Here is a 19,383-nt window from a genome sequence, read left to right on the forward strand (position 1 = left end):
CCTAAACGCACCACATAAAAATAAATAAAATAAAGGTATTCGTCCATCTACAACTCAAAAAAAAAAAAAAAAGGCACCAGAAGGCTCAGTGGTAGAGCACTCACACTCACCTAGCACGTGCAAACCCCAGGTTCATCATTTTACCAAGAAAGGTCACAGCCTCCTTCTTTAACCTGTTTTGTTTTTTAATCTGTTCCTCACAAACCCTTAAGAACTCTATTTCCAAGTTCACACGTGGCTGCTGAAACCCCATGGAACCCCATGGAAAGCTACCGTCTTAAGTTTCAGATTGTCCGCTGCGGACTCATTAAAGGAGACGCCCTTCAGGAAGTGTGATCCTATCTGCACAGGGACAGTGGGAAGCTCGCACTGCATGGGCTGTGGGGGTGTCTGCCTCCGCCCAGTCTGCTGGGCTTCCGCCTCACTGCAGCAACCCTGGAAAAGAAGAGAGGTTATCCATACCTCATCTGTCAAAACACTTGGTTCAGACTGCACCACATAAACATCCCTCACAGCTCCCAAGAGTTACCAGATAGAGAAATATAACTGTGGTGCTGTCTATGGCACACAGAGGGGCACAGAAGGCCCCCATAGGCCTCTGCCTCCTCTCTCTGATCTAGTTCTACAAATTCCCAGCCCTCTGAACATTCTAGTCACTACAGCCTACTCCTGCCAGCCTAGCATGCTCCCATTTCTATTGCCCACCATGTTAACAAACCATGTTCTCAGGTAGTGCAGACTACCAGAGCACCCTGTGTAAGATGGTATGGTTGGGGCTGGGGTTGTGGCTCAGCGGCAAAGCGCTCGCCTCGCACGTGCAAGACCCTGGGTTCGATCCTCAGCCTCACATAAGAATAAATAAGAGAAATAAAGGTTAAAAAAAAAAAAAAAAAAGATGGTATGGTTTCCTCCCATCTACCATACACACACTCCTAAACATGTCCCCACCTTGTATTATGTTTCTCTATAGCTTTCTGCACCATCTGATTTCCAAATATTTGTCCCTCCCTTTTTGGTCCTCCCCTCCAATGCACTATAAGCAGGGATGGGGTTCCTAAAACCAACCCAGGCATGTAGCAGGTACTGAATCAATACTTGCCAAGTAAATAAACATATGAAAGATAAATAAAGAAATAAAGGAAGGTAGGAGGGGAGGGACAAGAGAGAGAGACAGAGATGAAGGAAGGAAGGATGGTTGGAAGCAAGGGAGGGAGGGAGGAAAGGAAAGGAAAAGATAGGATAGGATACCTGCAAACTTGCTTCAATCGCCTTTGGATTCAGGTGGAAGCCAGCTTTCATTGCATATTCACAGTGGCCTAAACTTTCCAGAGCTATCTTATATGCCTGCAAACAAATTATTTTCAGGAATCAAGATTATACAGCAGATTAGAATGACAAATCTAATGAAAATAGGAATTTAAAATTTTTAGAGTTTTAGAAGACTTGAGGTCAATTACAACTTTATTACTCTAATGGTTCAACATCAAAACTAGTTCCTTGCCTTGGACATCAATATTCCAGCTTTGAAAAACTTACTTGCAAAGCACTGTCAATTTTTATGTTCAGTTCTTTTAGTTGGTGCTCAGGAATTGCTGCACTTTGAGAACAAAAGAGCTGCTGAACTTCAATTCCTGCCAGGCGGCCATCACAGCCTCTTTCTCTTAATCTAGATGTTGCCTAAAACATAAAAATAGACTGGTAAGTAAAAGAGGATGTTACAATTACTAGCAAAATTAAACCGATAATAACAACAAAAATCCCAAAACCAAAATAAAGCAAGAGACCATCTAAGCATTAGATATAAGCCAGAGGTTCTGCATCATCCATGTAATAAAGCAAGCAGCCCAAAATTTTGAAAGCCTAAATTAACTATATCAAAGAGAAAGCAAACCTGATGTAACATTACTTTATCTTAGAAACACTGGAAAAAAGATTTACCTGTTATTAGTTATGTACATACATATAAACATTTACACATTTTTAATTTCCCTGCTTTAAAGATAGATAACCTAGAATATTGGCATTTGGAGTTTCCAGAAGAGAAAACAAAATAATATATCTAGTTGAGTGAACTGAAGTAAAAAGCCATACCAATATAGCTGAGCACAGCAGGCCCATGGCTGTAATCCTAGTGATTCCAGAGGCTGAGACGGAGGTCACAAGTTCAAAGGCCAGCCTCAGCAACTTAGTGAGGCTTTAGTGAGGCCCTTATCAATTCATTTAGACCTTGTCTCCCCCCACTTTCAGGCAGTAAGTAGGTTTATGTAGAGTATATAAGCAAGACAGAAAAACAGGAAGAAATTATGTTATGAAATGGAAACATAGATGTGGGTCAGGAGTAGAAGAAAATACAAAAAAATATATATTTGATTTATTAGAGGGGTGAAGGGATTAAAAATGAATTGTCTTTCAATTTTTAGTTTTGTTGCAATAGTATTTGTGAAACAAATAACATTTTTTAATAGTTTACCTTTGTTCTTCCAGGACAGGCTAGGAACTGTAATATTTATCAAACCTGTAGGACTACAAGAAAACAACTAACAGCTTCAATGTTGTCATATTCCAAAGCTTTAGTTTCACAAATTATATATAAATTACCATTCCCTGAATCCTAACAGTCTTACAGTTTAAAACAATTTAGAATTGTTCACATGCTGGGCGCAGTGGTGCATACCCGTAATCCCAGCAACTCAGGAGGCTAAGCGGGAGGATCGTTAGTTCAAAGCAGCCTCAGCAATGGCGAGGTGCTAAGCATCTCAGTGATACCCTGTCTCTAAATAAAATACAAAATAGAGCTGAGGATGTGGCTCAGTGGTCAAGTGCCCCTGAGTTCAATCCTCGGTACCTGGCCTCGGAAAAAAAAAAAAAAAATTGTTCACTCAATGCCAGTTGCTCAGGAAATCGAGGCAAAAGGTTCCCAAGTTCAAGGCTAGCTTCAGCAACTTAGCAAGACCCCATCTCAAAACGAAAAACTAAAAAAAGGTGTGTGGGGGGGGCTTAGGTTGTAGCTCAGTAGTAGAATGCTTGTCCAACATGTGTGAGGCACTGGGTTCAATCCTCGGCACCACATAAAATAAATAAATAAATAAAATAAAGGTACTGTGTCCATCTACAACTAAAATATTTTTTTTAAAAGGGTGGAGTGGGGTGGGAATATAGCTCAGAGGTAGAATGCCCCTGGGTTCAATTCCCAGTACCAAAACAAAAACAAAAAAATATAATTCACTCAAATATTTTGCCCACAGGGGGTTATGTTGGCTATTTCCAGATACATTCTAGAGCACAAAACCTGGCCCCTGCCCTCCTGGAGTTGATATGCTCATGAACCAAAAAGGCAGACAAAACAGAATTAAAAATCAGAAAACACACTGAGAGAAGCAAATATAGCACTGTAACAGGGAACATCCTAGATGCTGAAAAAAGGGCTGGGAGTTAAGGGAGAAGGTAGTCAATGGAACTGCAGGGGTATAAGAGTGTGTCAGGACCAGCAGACAGGTACTAATACAGACCAAGGAACCAAGGTGAAGAATGAGACATAGCCAAGGATCTGTAGCCCAGTGACAAGGGGGAGAGTGACCAAAGAAGCCAGATATGGCAGGATTTGCGGGGTCCACAGCCCCTAAGGATATGAGAAGCAACATCATTCAATTTTAAAATGAAAATAGCAAATCAAGGAGAGGAGAAAAGAGTCCTGAGTAGAAATAATGATCCTCTAAACTAGGGTAGTGACAGTAGACATGAAGAAGCCTCTGCTATGAGAAGAGTATTTCCCCCTTGGAGATACTGTGAGCAGCTGAATGCTCTGAAAATACAAAAGAAAGGCACATGTGACTTTGACAAGAGAAGACATGTTCTTGTGTAAGAGTAGAATCCAGATTTCAGGGAGCTGAATGATGACATTTATGTAAAGTTTCAAATTGTGCAAAATAATAGCTTATATTATGTATGAATACATGCACATATAGTAAAAATATAAAAATATACACAGAAGCCAGACTCCAAATTGACTTCAAATTCCTCTAGTGAGTAAAGGATGTGAATAAGATAGCAGAGAGGTACAAAAGGGATTCAACTACAACTGTAATATTTTTTTGGTTAAAAATAAAAGGCATGAGGTAAATGTTGCAAAAAAAAGTTAAGCTTCATTTGTTCAATATGCTTGAAATCCTTCATAATAATTATCTTTAGAATCAATCAAAGGTGAGAAAAAGGCAGACAACTGATCCAAGAAGTTAGCTGTGAAAACAGCAGAGAAAAAAGGTGGAGAAATAAGGTGGATTTTCCTGTTTGAATGCTGGTAGAAACAGATGGAGAATGAAAGAGAGAAAATACAGGATTCTGGGCTAAGAATGTAGCTTGATGGTAGACAGCCTGACTACTAAGCATGTGATGCCTTGAGTTCAATCTCTAGTACCACCAAACAACCACCACCACCACCACAACCCAAAACAACGCAGGGCCCCACCACAGAAGCCAGGCCCTCAAGGATGGGGGCAAAGTGGGGTTGGGGAAAGCTCTGGACTGGAGAATGCACCTCCTCTGTTGTCAGGAAGGAAGAAGGATGAGTCTGAAGCGGGGCAGGGGCAGCAGTGGGGAGCGGGGTGAGCAACAGCATTTTGGTAATGGGAGAAGAAAGACTAATGTCAGGGGGATTCTGTTTTCTCAGTGTAGTGGCGTAGGGGCACTAGGTGGAAACAAAGGGAGTGTGAAGAGGGAAGAAAAGACTGGAAAAACTAAAGTGGGTGGAGGAAAAGGTCAGGTGAGATGGTCAAGGGATCCCTAGAAGGTCTCCTGTGGGGTGAATTTTCAGCATGAATGATGCCAGCAGATGGAGCAGAGAAGAGTGACCAGGTACTAAGGTTTCCAAATGTGAGTGGAATAGTCAGGAGGCTGGAGCCCAGAAGACAGGAGGACAGAGAGAGAGAGAGGTTGGTGAAGCCAAATGACAGGACAAAGGTCTCAACTGACCACCCATCAAAGTGAAAAATTATGTTTAACAGTTTTGATTAGGGCTGGGAATATAGCTCAATGGTAGAGCACTTGCCTAGTGTGTGCAAGGCCTCAGGTTCAATCCCTAGCACCACTAAATAAATAAATAAAATTTAGGATTAAAGGAGATTTCTAAGACATAAAATAAATACATTTCCAATTTAATTATGGAATATTTCAAACTAGACAATAAATCAAAATACTATTCCTTAACTATAAACTATCATATACTCTGTAAAACAGCAGTAAGTCCTAGATAAAGTCACAGCTTTTTTTTTCTAATACTAAAAACAAAGGATAGTATTACAATGTCTGCAAAAAATACATTGCCTAAGTTCTACAAATGGTGATTGTTCAGTAGCATTTACAAGCAATATGACTCAGTTTTTAGTCCCAAATGTATTTCTTCCTAATGCCCAGAATACTTTCTGGGTCTACCAACTTTGCAGTATTCTCAGGGAGAGAAAATTCATAATTAATAACCTATATTAATCATAACAAGAAGACCTGCATGCTGGAGGGTGGGGCAGGGCAGAAGAAAAAGCTTCTCAGCCACTCTTACCATCAAGGGGCCATGCTCCAAGAGGCCTTCCTAACTACCCCACAGAGGAATTGAGGGATTTCTTTCAAAACCAGGAAAACAGTCTAAATTTAATAACTTACAAAGTCTTTAATGCACAGCCTTCCTCCAGGAAGTTAGCAAAAGTATGTTTTTCTATATGAGTATTTTTATTGTTAAGTAAGTAAAAAAAAATAATAATAATACATGCAGATTTCCTTTCTTTCTTTCTTTTTTTTTTTTTTAGTTGTAGATGGACACAATGCCTTTATTTATTTATTTTTTTATGTGGTGCTGAGGATTGAACCTAGTGCCTCATGAGTGCTAGGCAAGTGCTCTACCACTGAGCTACAATCCCAGCCCACATGTAGACTTTCTGAGACTTAAAAAAAAAGAAAAAAGAAAAAGAAATGTGTTGTTACTGATTTTATGAGAGGGCTCCATAACACAGACTTTTTTTTTTAATTTTTAAATTTTTTTAAAATTTATTTTTTAGGTGTAGTTGGATACAGTGCCTTTATTTTATTTATTTTTATGTGGTCCTGAGGATCGAACCCAGGGCCCTGCACATGCTAGGCGAGCGCTCTACAGCTGAGCTACAACCCCAGCCCCAACACAGACAACTTTTAAGAGGTATTTTTGATTTGCTCATATTTAAATTCTTCTGGTTATGGAAAAGGAGTGGAGAAGGCCAAATCAGAGACTAGAAAAGGAATCCTGGGCTGGGGATGTAGCTCAAGCGGTAGCGCGCTCGCCTGGCATGCGTGTAGCCCGGGTTCGATCCTCAGCACCACATACAAACAAACATGTTGTGTCCACCAAAAACTAAAAAATAAATATTAAAAAATTCTCTCTAAAAAAAAAAGAAAAAAGAAAAGGAATCTTATGCTAGACTGGACTCTCCAGCCCAACAGGCTCAGGGAAAGCCTGCTGCCCACCACTGTGGCAGGTCCCTTCAGTCATTAGGTTGTGTGGGAAATGAGAATACTCACTAATTTACTGGCATTTCTTCTTTCTCCAACCCTGATGAACATGCCATACCAGCCCTACTAATGCGATATTTACCCAATAGTGGAGCCAACCTCTTCCTTGGTCTACCTTTTGTTGGTAACTGGGTTTTATGAACATATCTGCTGTGCTGGGAAATCGATGATCTTTCAAAAGATTGAAGACTTCATGGAGTCAAATAAAGCAGTACTAGAGAATTGCTCAAATCACATGCAAAGCAACTGACAAATGAGGGCTTAGGTAGAGTTGGACCAGTTAAGAATCTTAAAGAACTAAAAACTATAAATATGTTAAGCCTTCTAAAAGAGAATGATTTGGTTATCAAAAAACAAAAGCACACTCCTATAATCTAGAAACTTGGGAGGCTTAGGTAGGAAGATTGTAAATTTGAAGCCAGCCTAGGCAACTTAGTGAGATCTTCTCTCAAATTTTTTAAAAAATGAAATGGGTTGGAGATGTAGCTCGGTGGTAGGGCACCCTTGGGTTCAATCCCCAGTACTGGAAAAAAAAAAAAAGAAAGAAAGAAAGAAAAAAATTCCTTATATTCAGCTGGGTGTGGTGGCAACATGTGTAATCCCAGTTATTCAGGAGGCTGAGGATCACAAGTCTGAGGCCAGCCTAGACAACTCAGCAAGAACCTATTTCAAAATAAAGTTTAGAGAGGGCTGGGAAGTAGCTCAGTAATAGACTGTCCTTGGGTTCAATTTCCAGAACTAGAAGGGAGAAATCCCTATATTCACTGAGTTTTCATTTGGTATGGTTGTGGCTTTGGAGCCTGGCGTTCCATCTGTCTGCCAAACACTCCTGCTCACCCAGCTTCCTTGCTGAGCATTTCCCTCACCAGCCAGCTCCATCCTGTCTTTGCTGATTTAGGCACTAGACTTCTCCTTTGTTCCTCTCTTCTAGCTTTCCTGAACCACTCCTATTCAAAAGTAGGGCTCCTCCTCTCTGTCTGTAACATCTCTACCACAGCTCTCTTCACCCTGGTTTTATAAGCCTTCTCCCAGCAGGCTGTGGGAAAAAGCTGTTAGCTCAGTGCCTGGCACAGGCCTGCCCCAAAGGGCATTCACAAAGATGTTCACTGTTAAATAAGTGAACAAGCTAATGAGAGCAGTTTAAAACTTACATTTCTAAAGAAAATGGCCCTTTTGAGAACCAATAGGCAAAGGCCTTCTGGATCTTCTCCCATTTGAACACAGGGCCCAACCTCCCCAAAGTCAGTTACCTCAGCAGCCCCCCGCCAGGATCGCACAGCTTCCTCCAGTTCGGGTGTATGGCCCATGCCAGATAAGCCGCTGCCACCACTGTTCTTTTTTTCTGGCACAACAAACTCGGCAAAGCAAGAATGAGCCACTGGCTGGACCTTCTGTAATGCGTGGGTCAAAAACTGGAAATGGACTTGTACCACTGTCAAGAAACATCGCCCCAACACCTGCAAAAACAAGAAAGCCAGGGTTTTTTAGGTCGCAGGTTACTGATGGATCAGCATAATAAATTCAACTATCAATGACTATGGAATTATGAAATTATACAAAGTGAAAAAGTCGCCATGCTTTAGAAGGATCTGCCTTTGTTCTCATATTTGGACCTAGCTGCCTGATGCCTAGAAGTCAAAACATCTCAACCAAACAGCAAGTCCCCAGATTCAAATGAATCTTCCAACTTCCTGCCAAGTATCTGTATTCCTGTTCTCCACTCCTATCACCTGGACTCTGGCTCACACTGACCCTGGTTGTCTTTGAGCTCATGCTGAACTAGAGCAATCCACAATTCCAATTATGTCCATGCAGTGTTCAGAAGGCAAAGTAAAAGCCATGTGATTCAAAATCTGATCGATCAGTGTGACTTATAAAAAAAATCCCATTGGAAATGGAATCCAAAGATACTGGTTATTTTAATAACAGTGTTAATATAGTTATTAACATCATTGTAAGTCATATTTTCAATCTTAAGAAATAAAGCTGACAGACCAGTCTTGTAGGAGGCAACAAAACATGTTATACAACTCCATTCACCAGTTTAGTAGGAACCCACTGATACATAGTGTTAACTGGTTAATGGCCCAAATAGGAAATTCATTTTAAAAAAATACTATTCATAATACCACATTGACATATAGGGTTAACATGTAACTATACATATGTACATACACACACACTGAAATATGTGTACTATAAACATTTTAAAATATGAAAGTACATTTATCTGGCAATCTGGCATCAGCTGTTCTCTGACATTGTTTGTTGCTCCCTGTTTTCTTTCTTGCCTTAACCACAGCTACAATGTGTTCTCTAGGATTTCCTATTTCTTGTTCTTTAAAGGAGAGCAAGAATTTACCATACGCAAAGCAATTTGAGCATAGATATTCCAGATTACTGATACCCCCCCCGCCCCCGCCAAATCTCTTATAGTGCTTTTGCCCACACCAAATCTGACAATACCAACAAAAACCATTGTAACCCTTTCATCATGTTCCATCAAATTGAGATTTTGTTTATGTGTGTGTGTATATGTGGAAGGTATTTTTTCTTTTTTCATTGGCTAATATAGATGACTTACAAAAAATTACTTTATACATTTGCAATTCATCCAAATGGTAGGAGCAAATGTGAGAAGCTTCACTGGCTGCCAGCCCTTAGTGCCCTGCCTTGGGAAGCTGATGAAGGTTTGGAACTGTTTCCATTGTTTTTTGGGGGGGTGGGGTGGGGGTGAGGGTGAAGGAATGGTGAGGGTCGGGGGGATGGGGGTGAGGGGGGAGTGAGGAGGGTGGGGGTAGGGCAGATACCAGGGATTGAACTCAAAGGCACTCACCACTGAGCCACATCCCCAGACCTATTTTGTATTTTATTTAGAGAAAGGGTCTCATTGAGTTGCTTAGCACCTCACTTTTGCTGAGGCTGGCTTTGAACTCACAATTTTCCTGCCTCAGCCTCCAGAGCTGCTGGGATGACAGATGTGTACCACTGAGCCTGGCTCCATTGTCTTTTGAAGTACCTATGCTCCAGTCCAGTTCTGTCCCTTGAAGCAGCCCCAAATATGATTCAACCTTGGATCTTTTACCTCTTAGCACCCATGTCCAATGCTGTCTTTTACTGTACACCCTCTCCATCCCTACCAGTCAGAGCTCTGTTCCCTGGAGATACAGGAACAGGCCAACTCTCTGTATATACTTATTCCCTCTGAATCGTATTCCCCCTGTGGAAATCACCAGGACCAAACAAAAGCAAACAAAAGACCTCAAACCAAACCATCCTCTCACCGTAGTGAACAACCCAGATGCTGAAACCCCATCTGAACTTCCTGGGTTTCCACTTCCACCACATTCAGAGCTCTTCCCTATCAGTGGTCTGTACTAGATTGGACAAGGTGAGGGACACAGGTAACGCACGCAGTCAGAAATACATGACATGAATAACCAAACTATGGTACCAGCCTAGGTGTCCATCAATGGATGAATGGATAAAGAAAACGTGGCACATATACACAATGAAGTTTTATTCAGTCAAAAAAATAAAAATAAAATTATGTCATCTGCAGGAAAATGGATGGACTCAGAGACCATTATGTTTGGTGAAATAAGAAGGTCAAGGGCTATATGTTTGTTTGTTTGTGTGTGTATATATATATATATATATATATATACACACACACACACACACACACACATACATATATACACACACACATACATACATATATATGTGTGTATATATATATATGTATATATATTTTATGTAAAAGCTAGAGAGGAAAAAAGGAAAAGAAAAAGAAAGGTGGGAGTAGATCTCATGAAAATCAAAGGGAGATCAGTAGAAGAAAGAGACCAAAAGGAAGGTGCAGAGAGAGGTGGGAAGAGATTGGGAGTGAAACTGGCCAAATTATATTATTATATTGTGTGCAGGTAAGCATATGTAACAATAAATCCCATTGTTACATACAACCATAATGCACCAATAAATAATATTTAGTACTGTATGTAATCACAGCCAGCTTTAGTTGAGCTCCCAGCTTGTACCTAAGCAATGTTAAAGATTTCACATGGAGGTCCTGGGGTTGTGGCTCAGTGGCAGAGCACTTGCCTAGCATGTGTGAGGCACTGAGTTTGATTCTCAGCACCACATAAAAATAAATAAAAAATAAAGGTATTCAACAACTAAAAAAAAATTAAAAAATTTTTTCACATGGGTTATCACACTTAATCCTAGGAACAATCCTTGCAGTCATCCCTATTTTATAGACATGAAGACTAAGTCATATAAAAGTTATGAAACTTTGTCATGGTGACAAAAACTGGATATAATAGTCATTTGAATTATCTTTCTGTGCCTTTAGCCAGTGTGCCCCCACTACTTCAACAGACTCGATACAGCTAAGGGCTAGTGGAACTAGATCAGGTACATGATAGAAATTCAACCTTAACTGGCACAGTTAAGTGTGTCCTGAAGCTCCACATAGTGCAGACACAGAGAAGTGATGCTGGCTCCTCAAGGACACAAATTCTTCATCCCCCTCCTAATCTGCATTTTGGCAGATTATGGGGAAGTGGAGAAGGAGGAGACAGTGAGGATGCCATGAACCATTTGCTGTGGGGTCATATTCTCACAATTTCTGACCAATAATAATGAATCATTCACCCTTACAAGAAATATATATGTGAATGCCTAATATATATAAAGCACAAAAGCCTGATAATAATATAAGAAAGAGAATAAGCAAGTCCCGAAACTCATTCTCAGGAGGGTAAGGGAGAAAACAAAGTCATAAATGGATACACAAGGTCAGATGCTGTAGGAGAATGAACATCAAGGGGTAGGTGGTAAAGAAAAGGTTCTCTGAGGACATGACCAAGGGGAAAGAGATGGCTGCCCCTTCCTCTCATAAAGGAAATATTTTCAGAAATGCTTCTGATGGCCTGATGCAGGGTCCAGAACAGGACACTCTTCTGATAATGACGGTGTGGATTAAACACCCACCTCTATGGAAGGATGGAGTCAGGGCAAGTTGTTTTGTTGCAGTGGTGAAATGGTGGAAGGGGTGGGGAATGCTGTTATAGGAATAAGCAGGGGAAGAGAGCCAAACAGCTGAAAAGGCATTTTCAGTGTGCTGTCCCCACCATTTATTACATGGCTGATCTTAGATGAGTCATGTAATCTAAGTGTCTTCTCTATAAATAAGAAACTATGATAATAAGAGTTCAGCTACCATGCACCTCCTTCCTCCTACCTATGATGTGTAACTCATCAACCCAAATTAGGATTGTGACAAAATATGTGTTGTAAATAATTCATTCAAAACCAATCAAGCCAAGTGCAGTGGCACACACCTGTAATCCCAGCCACTTAGGAAGCTGAGGCAACCTGGACAACTTAGCAACACCCTGTCTCAAAACAAAATAGAAATAAAAATGGATTGGAATATGGCTCAGTGGTAAAGTACCCTGGGTTCAGAACCCAGTACTACCAAAAAAAAAAAAAAAAAAGGCAAACCAGTAGTTACCCCAGAAAAAGCTGTTTCAATGACTCTGCTCTTAAATTTACCTGAATACCGTAGGTGTAAACTTCACCTACTCAGGAAGACAGAGCTCTGACTTCACGCTGCCTCTGCCCACCTTTTCTCTGATATCTTACTCTTAGCTTAGCCCCCCTCCTTTACCCAGGCGTAGGCCAGTCCTTGGGGGTCTTCCTAATGTAAATTTGGAAAAGTGTGACCCCAAGGCCTTAGACAGCTATTTTTTCTTTCACATGGAGAAAGTTTTTTGGTATGGGGTTCAACAGCAGAATAGATGTGACAAATTGGGTAAGAAAAATGAAAGGACTGTCAAGGACAGACATTTAAGTTTACAGTAACAATGAAACTCTATCAACAGCTATCATTGAGTGTTTAACCCACAACACATACCTTACATGGGAATGTGACCCTGTGGGCTGTGAGCAATTCTTAACAGCACTAAGGCTTAGAGATCAAAACAAAACAAAATAACACACACACACATACACACAAACAACCTTGCTTAATATCAAGTAGGTAATAAGTCAAACAGAACTGACCAGTTCTGTTTGACTCCAAAAAGCTGTGTTCAAATTAACAGGCTGGGGCTGGGGATGTGGCTCAAGCGGTAGCGTGCTCGCCTGGCATGCGTGCGGCCCGGGTTCGATCCTCAACACCACATACAAACAAAGATATTGTGTCTGCTGAAAACTAAAAATTAAATATTAAAAAAAATTCTCTCTCTCATTCTCTCTTTAAAAAAAAAAAAAAATTAACAGGCTGCTCTGTCTCCCTACAATAAGATCCAGGGTGTAGACACAATAGTGGATGGACACCAAACATAAGGAGGGCTAGATTATTGATAACCACTGGGGATCTACTGAAATGGAGTCCTGTTTTCTGGAAATCCCCAATGGTGGCATTACATTGGCTGCTAAGTATACTATGCTCATAGATATAACCAGAATGACTTTTCTTTTTGGTGATTTTTATATTTAATTGAGATTATAAAAAGAGATGTTAATTTAAGGTCATCCAATTTTGAGCATCAAAAGACCACCCTCTGGGGGCTGGGGTTGTAGCTCAGTGGTAGTGCACTTGCCTGGCACGCATGAGGCACTGGGTTCAAGTCTCAGCACCACATACAAATAAATAAAAATAAAGGTCCATCAACAACTTTAAAATATTAAAAACAAAAAAAGACGACCCTCTCTACACTACCATAATCATTATAGGACATGCAGATGTCAACTCTAACTTCCTAGAGTATTTCAAATTTTAGTTTTAATTAACTCTTCTCTAGGCTCAAGGCCTGATTCAGTCCTTAATATCTGTTTGTGCTCATAAATATGGAGTGCCCAAGTCTACCCCATCTCCCAAAACATTTTGGATCTTTCATATTAAAACAAGTAATTTTGGGCTGGGGTTATGGCTCAGTGGTAGAGTGCTTGCCTAGTATGCATGAAGCACTGGGTTCAATCCCCAGAACCACGTAAAAATAAACAAATAAAATAAAAGTATTGTGTCCATCCACAACCAAAAAAATTTAAAAAAACAATAATTATATATATAAAATAAAATAAAAAATAATAATTGTAAAAAAATAAAAAAATAAATAAAACAAGTAATTTCTCACTAAGTTCAGTGTTCTATTTAACTTCACTCAACCTTCCTCATATTCCTACTAAGAACAAGTAAAACGGTCATATATCCATTTATTTCTGATCAGTTTAAAAGTTTGAATGAATGAAATGAAGTTGATCCAGACTGGGTCCTTTTATTAGAAATTCCAAAGCTATTCAATCATTTCTTTCTCTTTAATACTTATACCTTACGCATTACATTTGGTTCCAAGTGTCCTCAACCTTATTATTTATGGGGCCTTTTTTGTCTTTATGATAATTCCAGAGTCATTACATTATGACCTAGCCAACAGACCAAAATGTGATACAAAGACCTAAATGTGTCTCCAGAGAGAGAAACAGAAAATACAGTAGACCATTCCTGAACTATGGAAAGTGCTGCTGATGATTATACTACAGTACTAAAATGTAAAAAACAAGCTCACTGAAACGAACATGTAAAATATTAACAAAAGAGGGCTGTGGTTATAGCTCAGTGGTAACGTACTTGCCTAGCATATGTGAGGCCTTGAGTTTTATCTCCAGCAACAAACACACACACACATACAGGGCTGGGGATGTAGCTCAGTGGTAGAGTGCTCACCTCATATGTGAGAGACACTGTGTTCGATCCTCAGCACCACATAAAAATAAATAAATAAAAAGTTATTGTATCTATCTATAACTAAAAAAATATTAAAATATTAAAAAATAAAATAAAACATACACACACATCCACACATCCACAACAACAGAATGCCAAAAAAAAAAAAAAAAAAAAAGCTCTCTGCAGTAAGCATTAACTTAAGGCATGGAGAAGCTGCCATGCTATATATGGGGGAAAGTTTAACTAGGGAGAAGAAAAGACATGCCCAGAGGTGGCAGAGCCAACACCAAATGCTAACCAAGTCAGACAAAATTGCATTCTGTCCTTGGACACGATGCTTTATTGCTAATGAAAATAACAGCAGAGACGCAATGGTTTCGACTTCTTAGGCTAAGCACTGTGGTGGATAAAACCCTTTATATCAGTGACACATATTCACTGTAAATAGATTGAGGAAAAGGATGAGGTAAATAAACAAACAAATAGTACTAAATATTCCTAAATAGATATAACCATCGATTATATGTTTCCTATGCAGCACATATTTGTACATGTAGTTTTATTTTAAATGGTACTGGGGGGTTGAACCCAGAGACTCACACATACCAGGCAAATACTCAACTACCAAGCTACATACCCAGCCCTTTTTAAATTTTATTTTGAGACAAGTTCTTGCTAAGTTTCCCAGGTTAGCCTTGAATTTGTAATCCTCCTGCCTCAGCCTCCCAAGTGCCTGGGATTGCAGGAGTATGCCATCAGGCCCAGCTACTGTGAATGTTTTTGGAAAAACTGTGTATGATGTTGGGGGGTTTTTTTGGTTTTCTTTCTTAAACTTTTTTTTATTATTTTTTTCAGTTGTAGATGAACACAATACCTTTATTTAACTTATTTATTTATGTGTGGTGCTGAGGATCAAACCCAGAGCTTTACATATGCTAGGCAAGCACTCTACCACTGAGCTACAACCCCAGCCCTATAAGTTGTATTATGGGTCCCTTTCCAAAATAAATTATATCAAAAATTTATTACAGTGTAATATGTGTTGAACACACAGGAAATTTCAGCTATGCTGCTATAAATCTTAACATAATAATAATGGTAATTATAAAAGATCATCCAGGAGAAAAGTAGAAGTCCACTCAAGGTAATAAAGTCCATATTAATTATGGCAGACAAAGGACTGTGTTGAGAAGACTGAGGCAGAAGGATCCCCAGCAGCCTGGGTAACTTATGGAGACCCTGTCTTTTTTGTTGCTATTGTTGTTGTTCTTTTTAGATACACATGACAGTAGAGTGTATTTTGATTATATATATATATATATATATATATATATATATATATACACACACACACACACACACACACACACACACACACATACATGGAGTATAATTTATTCTAATTAGGATCCCATTTTGTGGTTGTACACGATTTAGAGTTTCACTGGTTGTGTATTCACATATGAACATAAGAAAGTTATGTCTGATTCATTCTACTGTATTTCCTATTTCCTTTCCTATTCCCAACTCTGTACTCTTTCCCTTTGTCTAATCCATTGAACTTCTATTCTTCCCTCCCCCGACCCCTTAATTGGGTGTTAGCATCCACATACCAGAGAGAACATTCAGACTTTGTTTTTTGGGGGGGGGGGGACTGGCTTATTTCACTTAGCAGTGATAGTCTCCAGATCCATCCATTTACCGGCAAAAGCCATAAAGCCATTCTTTTTATGGCTAAGTAATATTCCTGTGTGTGTGTGTGTGTGTGTCTATATATGTATATCACATTTTCTTTATCCATTCATCTGTTGAAGGGCACCTAGGCTGGTTCTATAGCTTAGCTATTGTGAATTGAACTGCTACAAACATTGATATGGCTCTGTCACTATAGTATGCTGATTTTACATCCTTTGGGTATATACCAAGGAGTGAGATAAATGGGTCTAATGGTAGTTCCATTACAAGTTTTCTCAGGAATCTGGAGAAACGGAGGAGGAGGAAGGTGGGGGAGGAGATTCTGTTCTTAAGTAATTTATTTTTCCCATTCAATACACAATTTTCTCAATAAACAAATTTATATTGTGGGTGTATACTGATACAGGGAAAGGGTTAAAATATACTGAAGTTATTCAGACATCATATGGCCTAGGTGCCCTATAGTTCTAGGAATGTAGTTCAATGGTAAAGCTCCCCTGGGATAAACCTCCAGTACCAAAAGAAAAAAAAATTAAGATATGGAATTCAAAAGTCATGAATACACACACACACACACACATATATCACAGATACACAAACACATTTAAATATTGGAACTAAATAGATACTAAAAGAATAATTTTGCACAAAGCAAAAGGAATGAGCCCAGAATATACCCCTAGGGAACTTAAACATTTAGAGAAGAACAGAAGAAGGAGTCAGCAAGAGAGAAAAGAGTGGGAGCTGCAAGGGAAAAAAAAAAAAAAAAGAAGTTGTCACTTTCACCCAGGACAATGGTGTGTGCCTACAGTACCAAGTAACTCTGGAGGCTGAAGAGGGAGGATCGCTTGAGCCCAGGAGTTTGAGACTAGCCTGGGCAGCAGAGCAAGACCCCATTCCAAAAACGGAAGTTGTTAACTTCTTTTTTATATATATATATATATATATATATATATATTTTTAGTTATCGGCGGACACAACATCTTTGTTTGTATGTGGTGCTGAGGATCGAACCCGGGCAGCACGCATGCAAGGTGAGCAAACTACTGCTTGAGCCACATCCCTAGCCCCAGAAGTTGTTAACTTCTATTAAGAATATTTCATTATCAACACCTTACAAGCTACCTTATTGAGATACAGATTACCATCCTCATTTGGAAGGGAGGAACACTCCCAGCCATTTTATGTACATGATGATAACTGTGGCAAGTCTTGAGAGAAGACCGGAGGACACCTCACCTCTTCTTGACATCATCTGAGAAGGTGGTCCTCTCTCCCTATCTTCAAACACTTGCTCTGCCTGGCATTCAAGACACCACACTCTTCATCTTCTTACTGCTTCTTCAGTGGCTCTTCTTTCACACTCCTTGGCTGTTTCTTTGTCATCTTCTGACCTCTAAAAGCTGAAGTGCCTCAGGGCTCACTGTTCTCCAGCTAGACTCATTTGATGACCTTGTACAGTTTTGAAGCTATTGATTGCTGGCCCCCAATTTTTTGGACATCATCAGCCCTCAACTCTAAATTTGTATTCCAACTATCTACTCTTAAATCACCCCTCAGTGTCTATTAGGTATCCCAGACCTATGATTCTAGCCTACTTTTCCTCCACTGCCACAGTCTCAGTACTACAATGAGTGACCCAGGTGCTTGTGTGTGGCTCTATATACCCACACACCCACACATACACCTATGGCAATACTACATTCAAAAGACAATTGCTGAAATACCATCAAAAGGAAGGAAAATTTGATACACGCTACGACATGGGTGACATTATTTATTTATTTTTGAGACAGGGTCTCCCTAAGTTGCTTGGGGCCTTGCTAAATTGCTGAGGCAGTCCTTGAACTTGTGATCCTCTTACTTCAGCCTCCCATGTTGTTGGAATTACAGGCATTCACCACCACTCCCAGCTCAACATGAATGAGCTTTAAAAAACATTATGCTGGGGCTGGGGATGTGGCTCAAGCGGTAGCACGCTCGCCTGGCATGCGTGCAGCTCGGGTTCAATCCTCAGCACCACATACAAACAAAGATGTTGTGTCCATCGAAAACTAAAAAATAAATAAATATTAAAAAAAAAAACACATTATGCTAAGTGAATTATGCCAGTCACAAAAGGACAAGTATTCTGATTCTATTTATATAAGGTTCTAGAGTAATCAAAATCATAGAGAAAGGGCTGGGGTTGTGGCTCAGTTGTAGAGCACTCGCCTGGCACTTGTGGGGCCCTGAGTTCAATACACGGCACCACATAAAAGAAATAAAGGTATTGTGTCCAGCTAAAATAAAAAATAAATACAAAAAAAATCATAGAGACAAAAGTAGAATAGTGGTCCCTGGGAGAAGGGGGAACTGAAGTTATTGTTTAATGGGTTTGGGAAGATGAAAAAGTTCTAGAGATAGATAATCGTGATGGTTATATGATGATGTCAATGTTGTTAATGTTATTGAACTTGTATATATAAAAAACTGCGCTGGGGGTGGGGATTATGGCTCAGTTGGTAGACTGTCTGCCTCGCATGTATAAGGCCCTGGGTTCAATCCCCAGCACCACAAAAAACAAATCAAAACAAAACAAAAACCTATGTTGGCCACAGTGGCACTCGCCTATAAATCCAGCTGCGTAGGAAGCTGAGGCATCTAACCATTAGTTTAGATCTCGAGTTCAATACCAGCCTAAAGAGGCCCTAAGCAACTTAATGAGACCCTTTCTCTAAATAAAATATAAAAAAGGGCTGGGGATGCAGTTGTGGTTAAGCGACCCTGGGTTCAATCCCCAGGACCAAAAAAACTTGCTTCTAGTTTTTTCTTCTATAACCATTCTAAGCCATGATCATCTTTTGCCTCACTAAATTGCTGAGGTTGGCTTTGAATTCACAATCCTCCTGCCTCAGCCTCCCAAGCAGCTGGAATTACAGGCATGCACCATGGAACCCAATAGTAATGTTCTTTTTTTGGGGGGGTGGAGGATAAAATCCAGGAACTCTCACATGCTAGGTGAGTGCTCTATAACTGAGATATACCCTCAGATCTAGTAATGAACTCTTATCTGGTCTTCTTGCTTCCATTCATTTAGAATCAGGTTTACCTGATAACAACAAAGACCCAAAACAACACGGTACCTTATTTTTTTTCTAGGTAAAAGAAATCCAGAGACAGGAAGTCTAGAGCTTGAATGGAGATTCCATGGCATCATAAGGAACCTAGTTCCCATTATTTCTGCCCTATGTTCTCATGAAAGGTTTCCGTTCTTAAGTTACTTCATAGCTCTAAATGACTAAATGACCTTCAGCCACTCCATCTGATTCTGGACAGAGAAAACTGGGGGAAGAGAAGGGAGCATTCTGTTCCCTTTAAGGAGACCTCCCAGTATCTCATCCAGTACTTTCAGTCAGACTTTATGGACCAGATTC

At 39.8% G+C, this 19,383-nt stretch overlaps 1 protein-coding gene across 4 annotated transcripts in view; it reads right to left on the reverse strand.

Annotated features, from left to right (window-relative positions):
- The window catches only part of Garre1 (granule associated Rac and RHOG effector 1), an 89,546-nt gene that overhangs the window by 26,703 nt on the left and 43,460 nt on the right, over nucleotides 1-19,383 (reverse strand). For all 4 annotated transcript variants that reach the window (XM_015496916.2, XM_048790960.1, XM_048790961.1 and 1 more), the window contains exons 3-6: nucleotides 7,782-7,988; nucleotides 1,537-1,677; nucleotides 1,249-1,344; nucleotides 274-435 (exon numbers count right to left, since the gene is read on the reverse strand). In XM_015496916.2, the coding sequence (XP_015352402.1) occupies nucleotides 274-435; nucleotides 1,249-1,344; nucleotides 1,537-1,677; nucleotides 7,782-7,988 (606 nt within the window). The remainder of the gene's footprint in view (nucleotides 1-273; nucleotides 436-1,248; nucleotides 1,345-1,536; nucleotides 1,678-7,781; nucleotides 7,989-19,383) is intronic.

Source organism: Marmota marmota, unplaced genomic scaffold, assembly GCF_001458135.2.
Source record: "Marmota marmota marmota unplaced genomic scaffold, marMar, whole genome shotgun sequence".
NCBI classification, from domain to species: domain Eukaryota; kingdom Metazoa; phylum Chordata; class Mammalia; order Rodentia; family Sciuridae; genus Marmota; species Marmota marmota.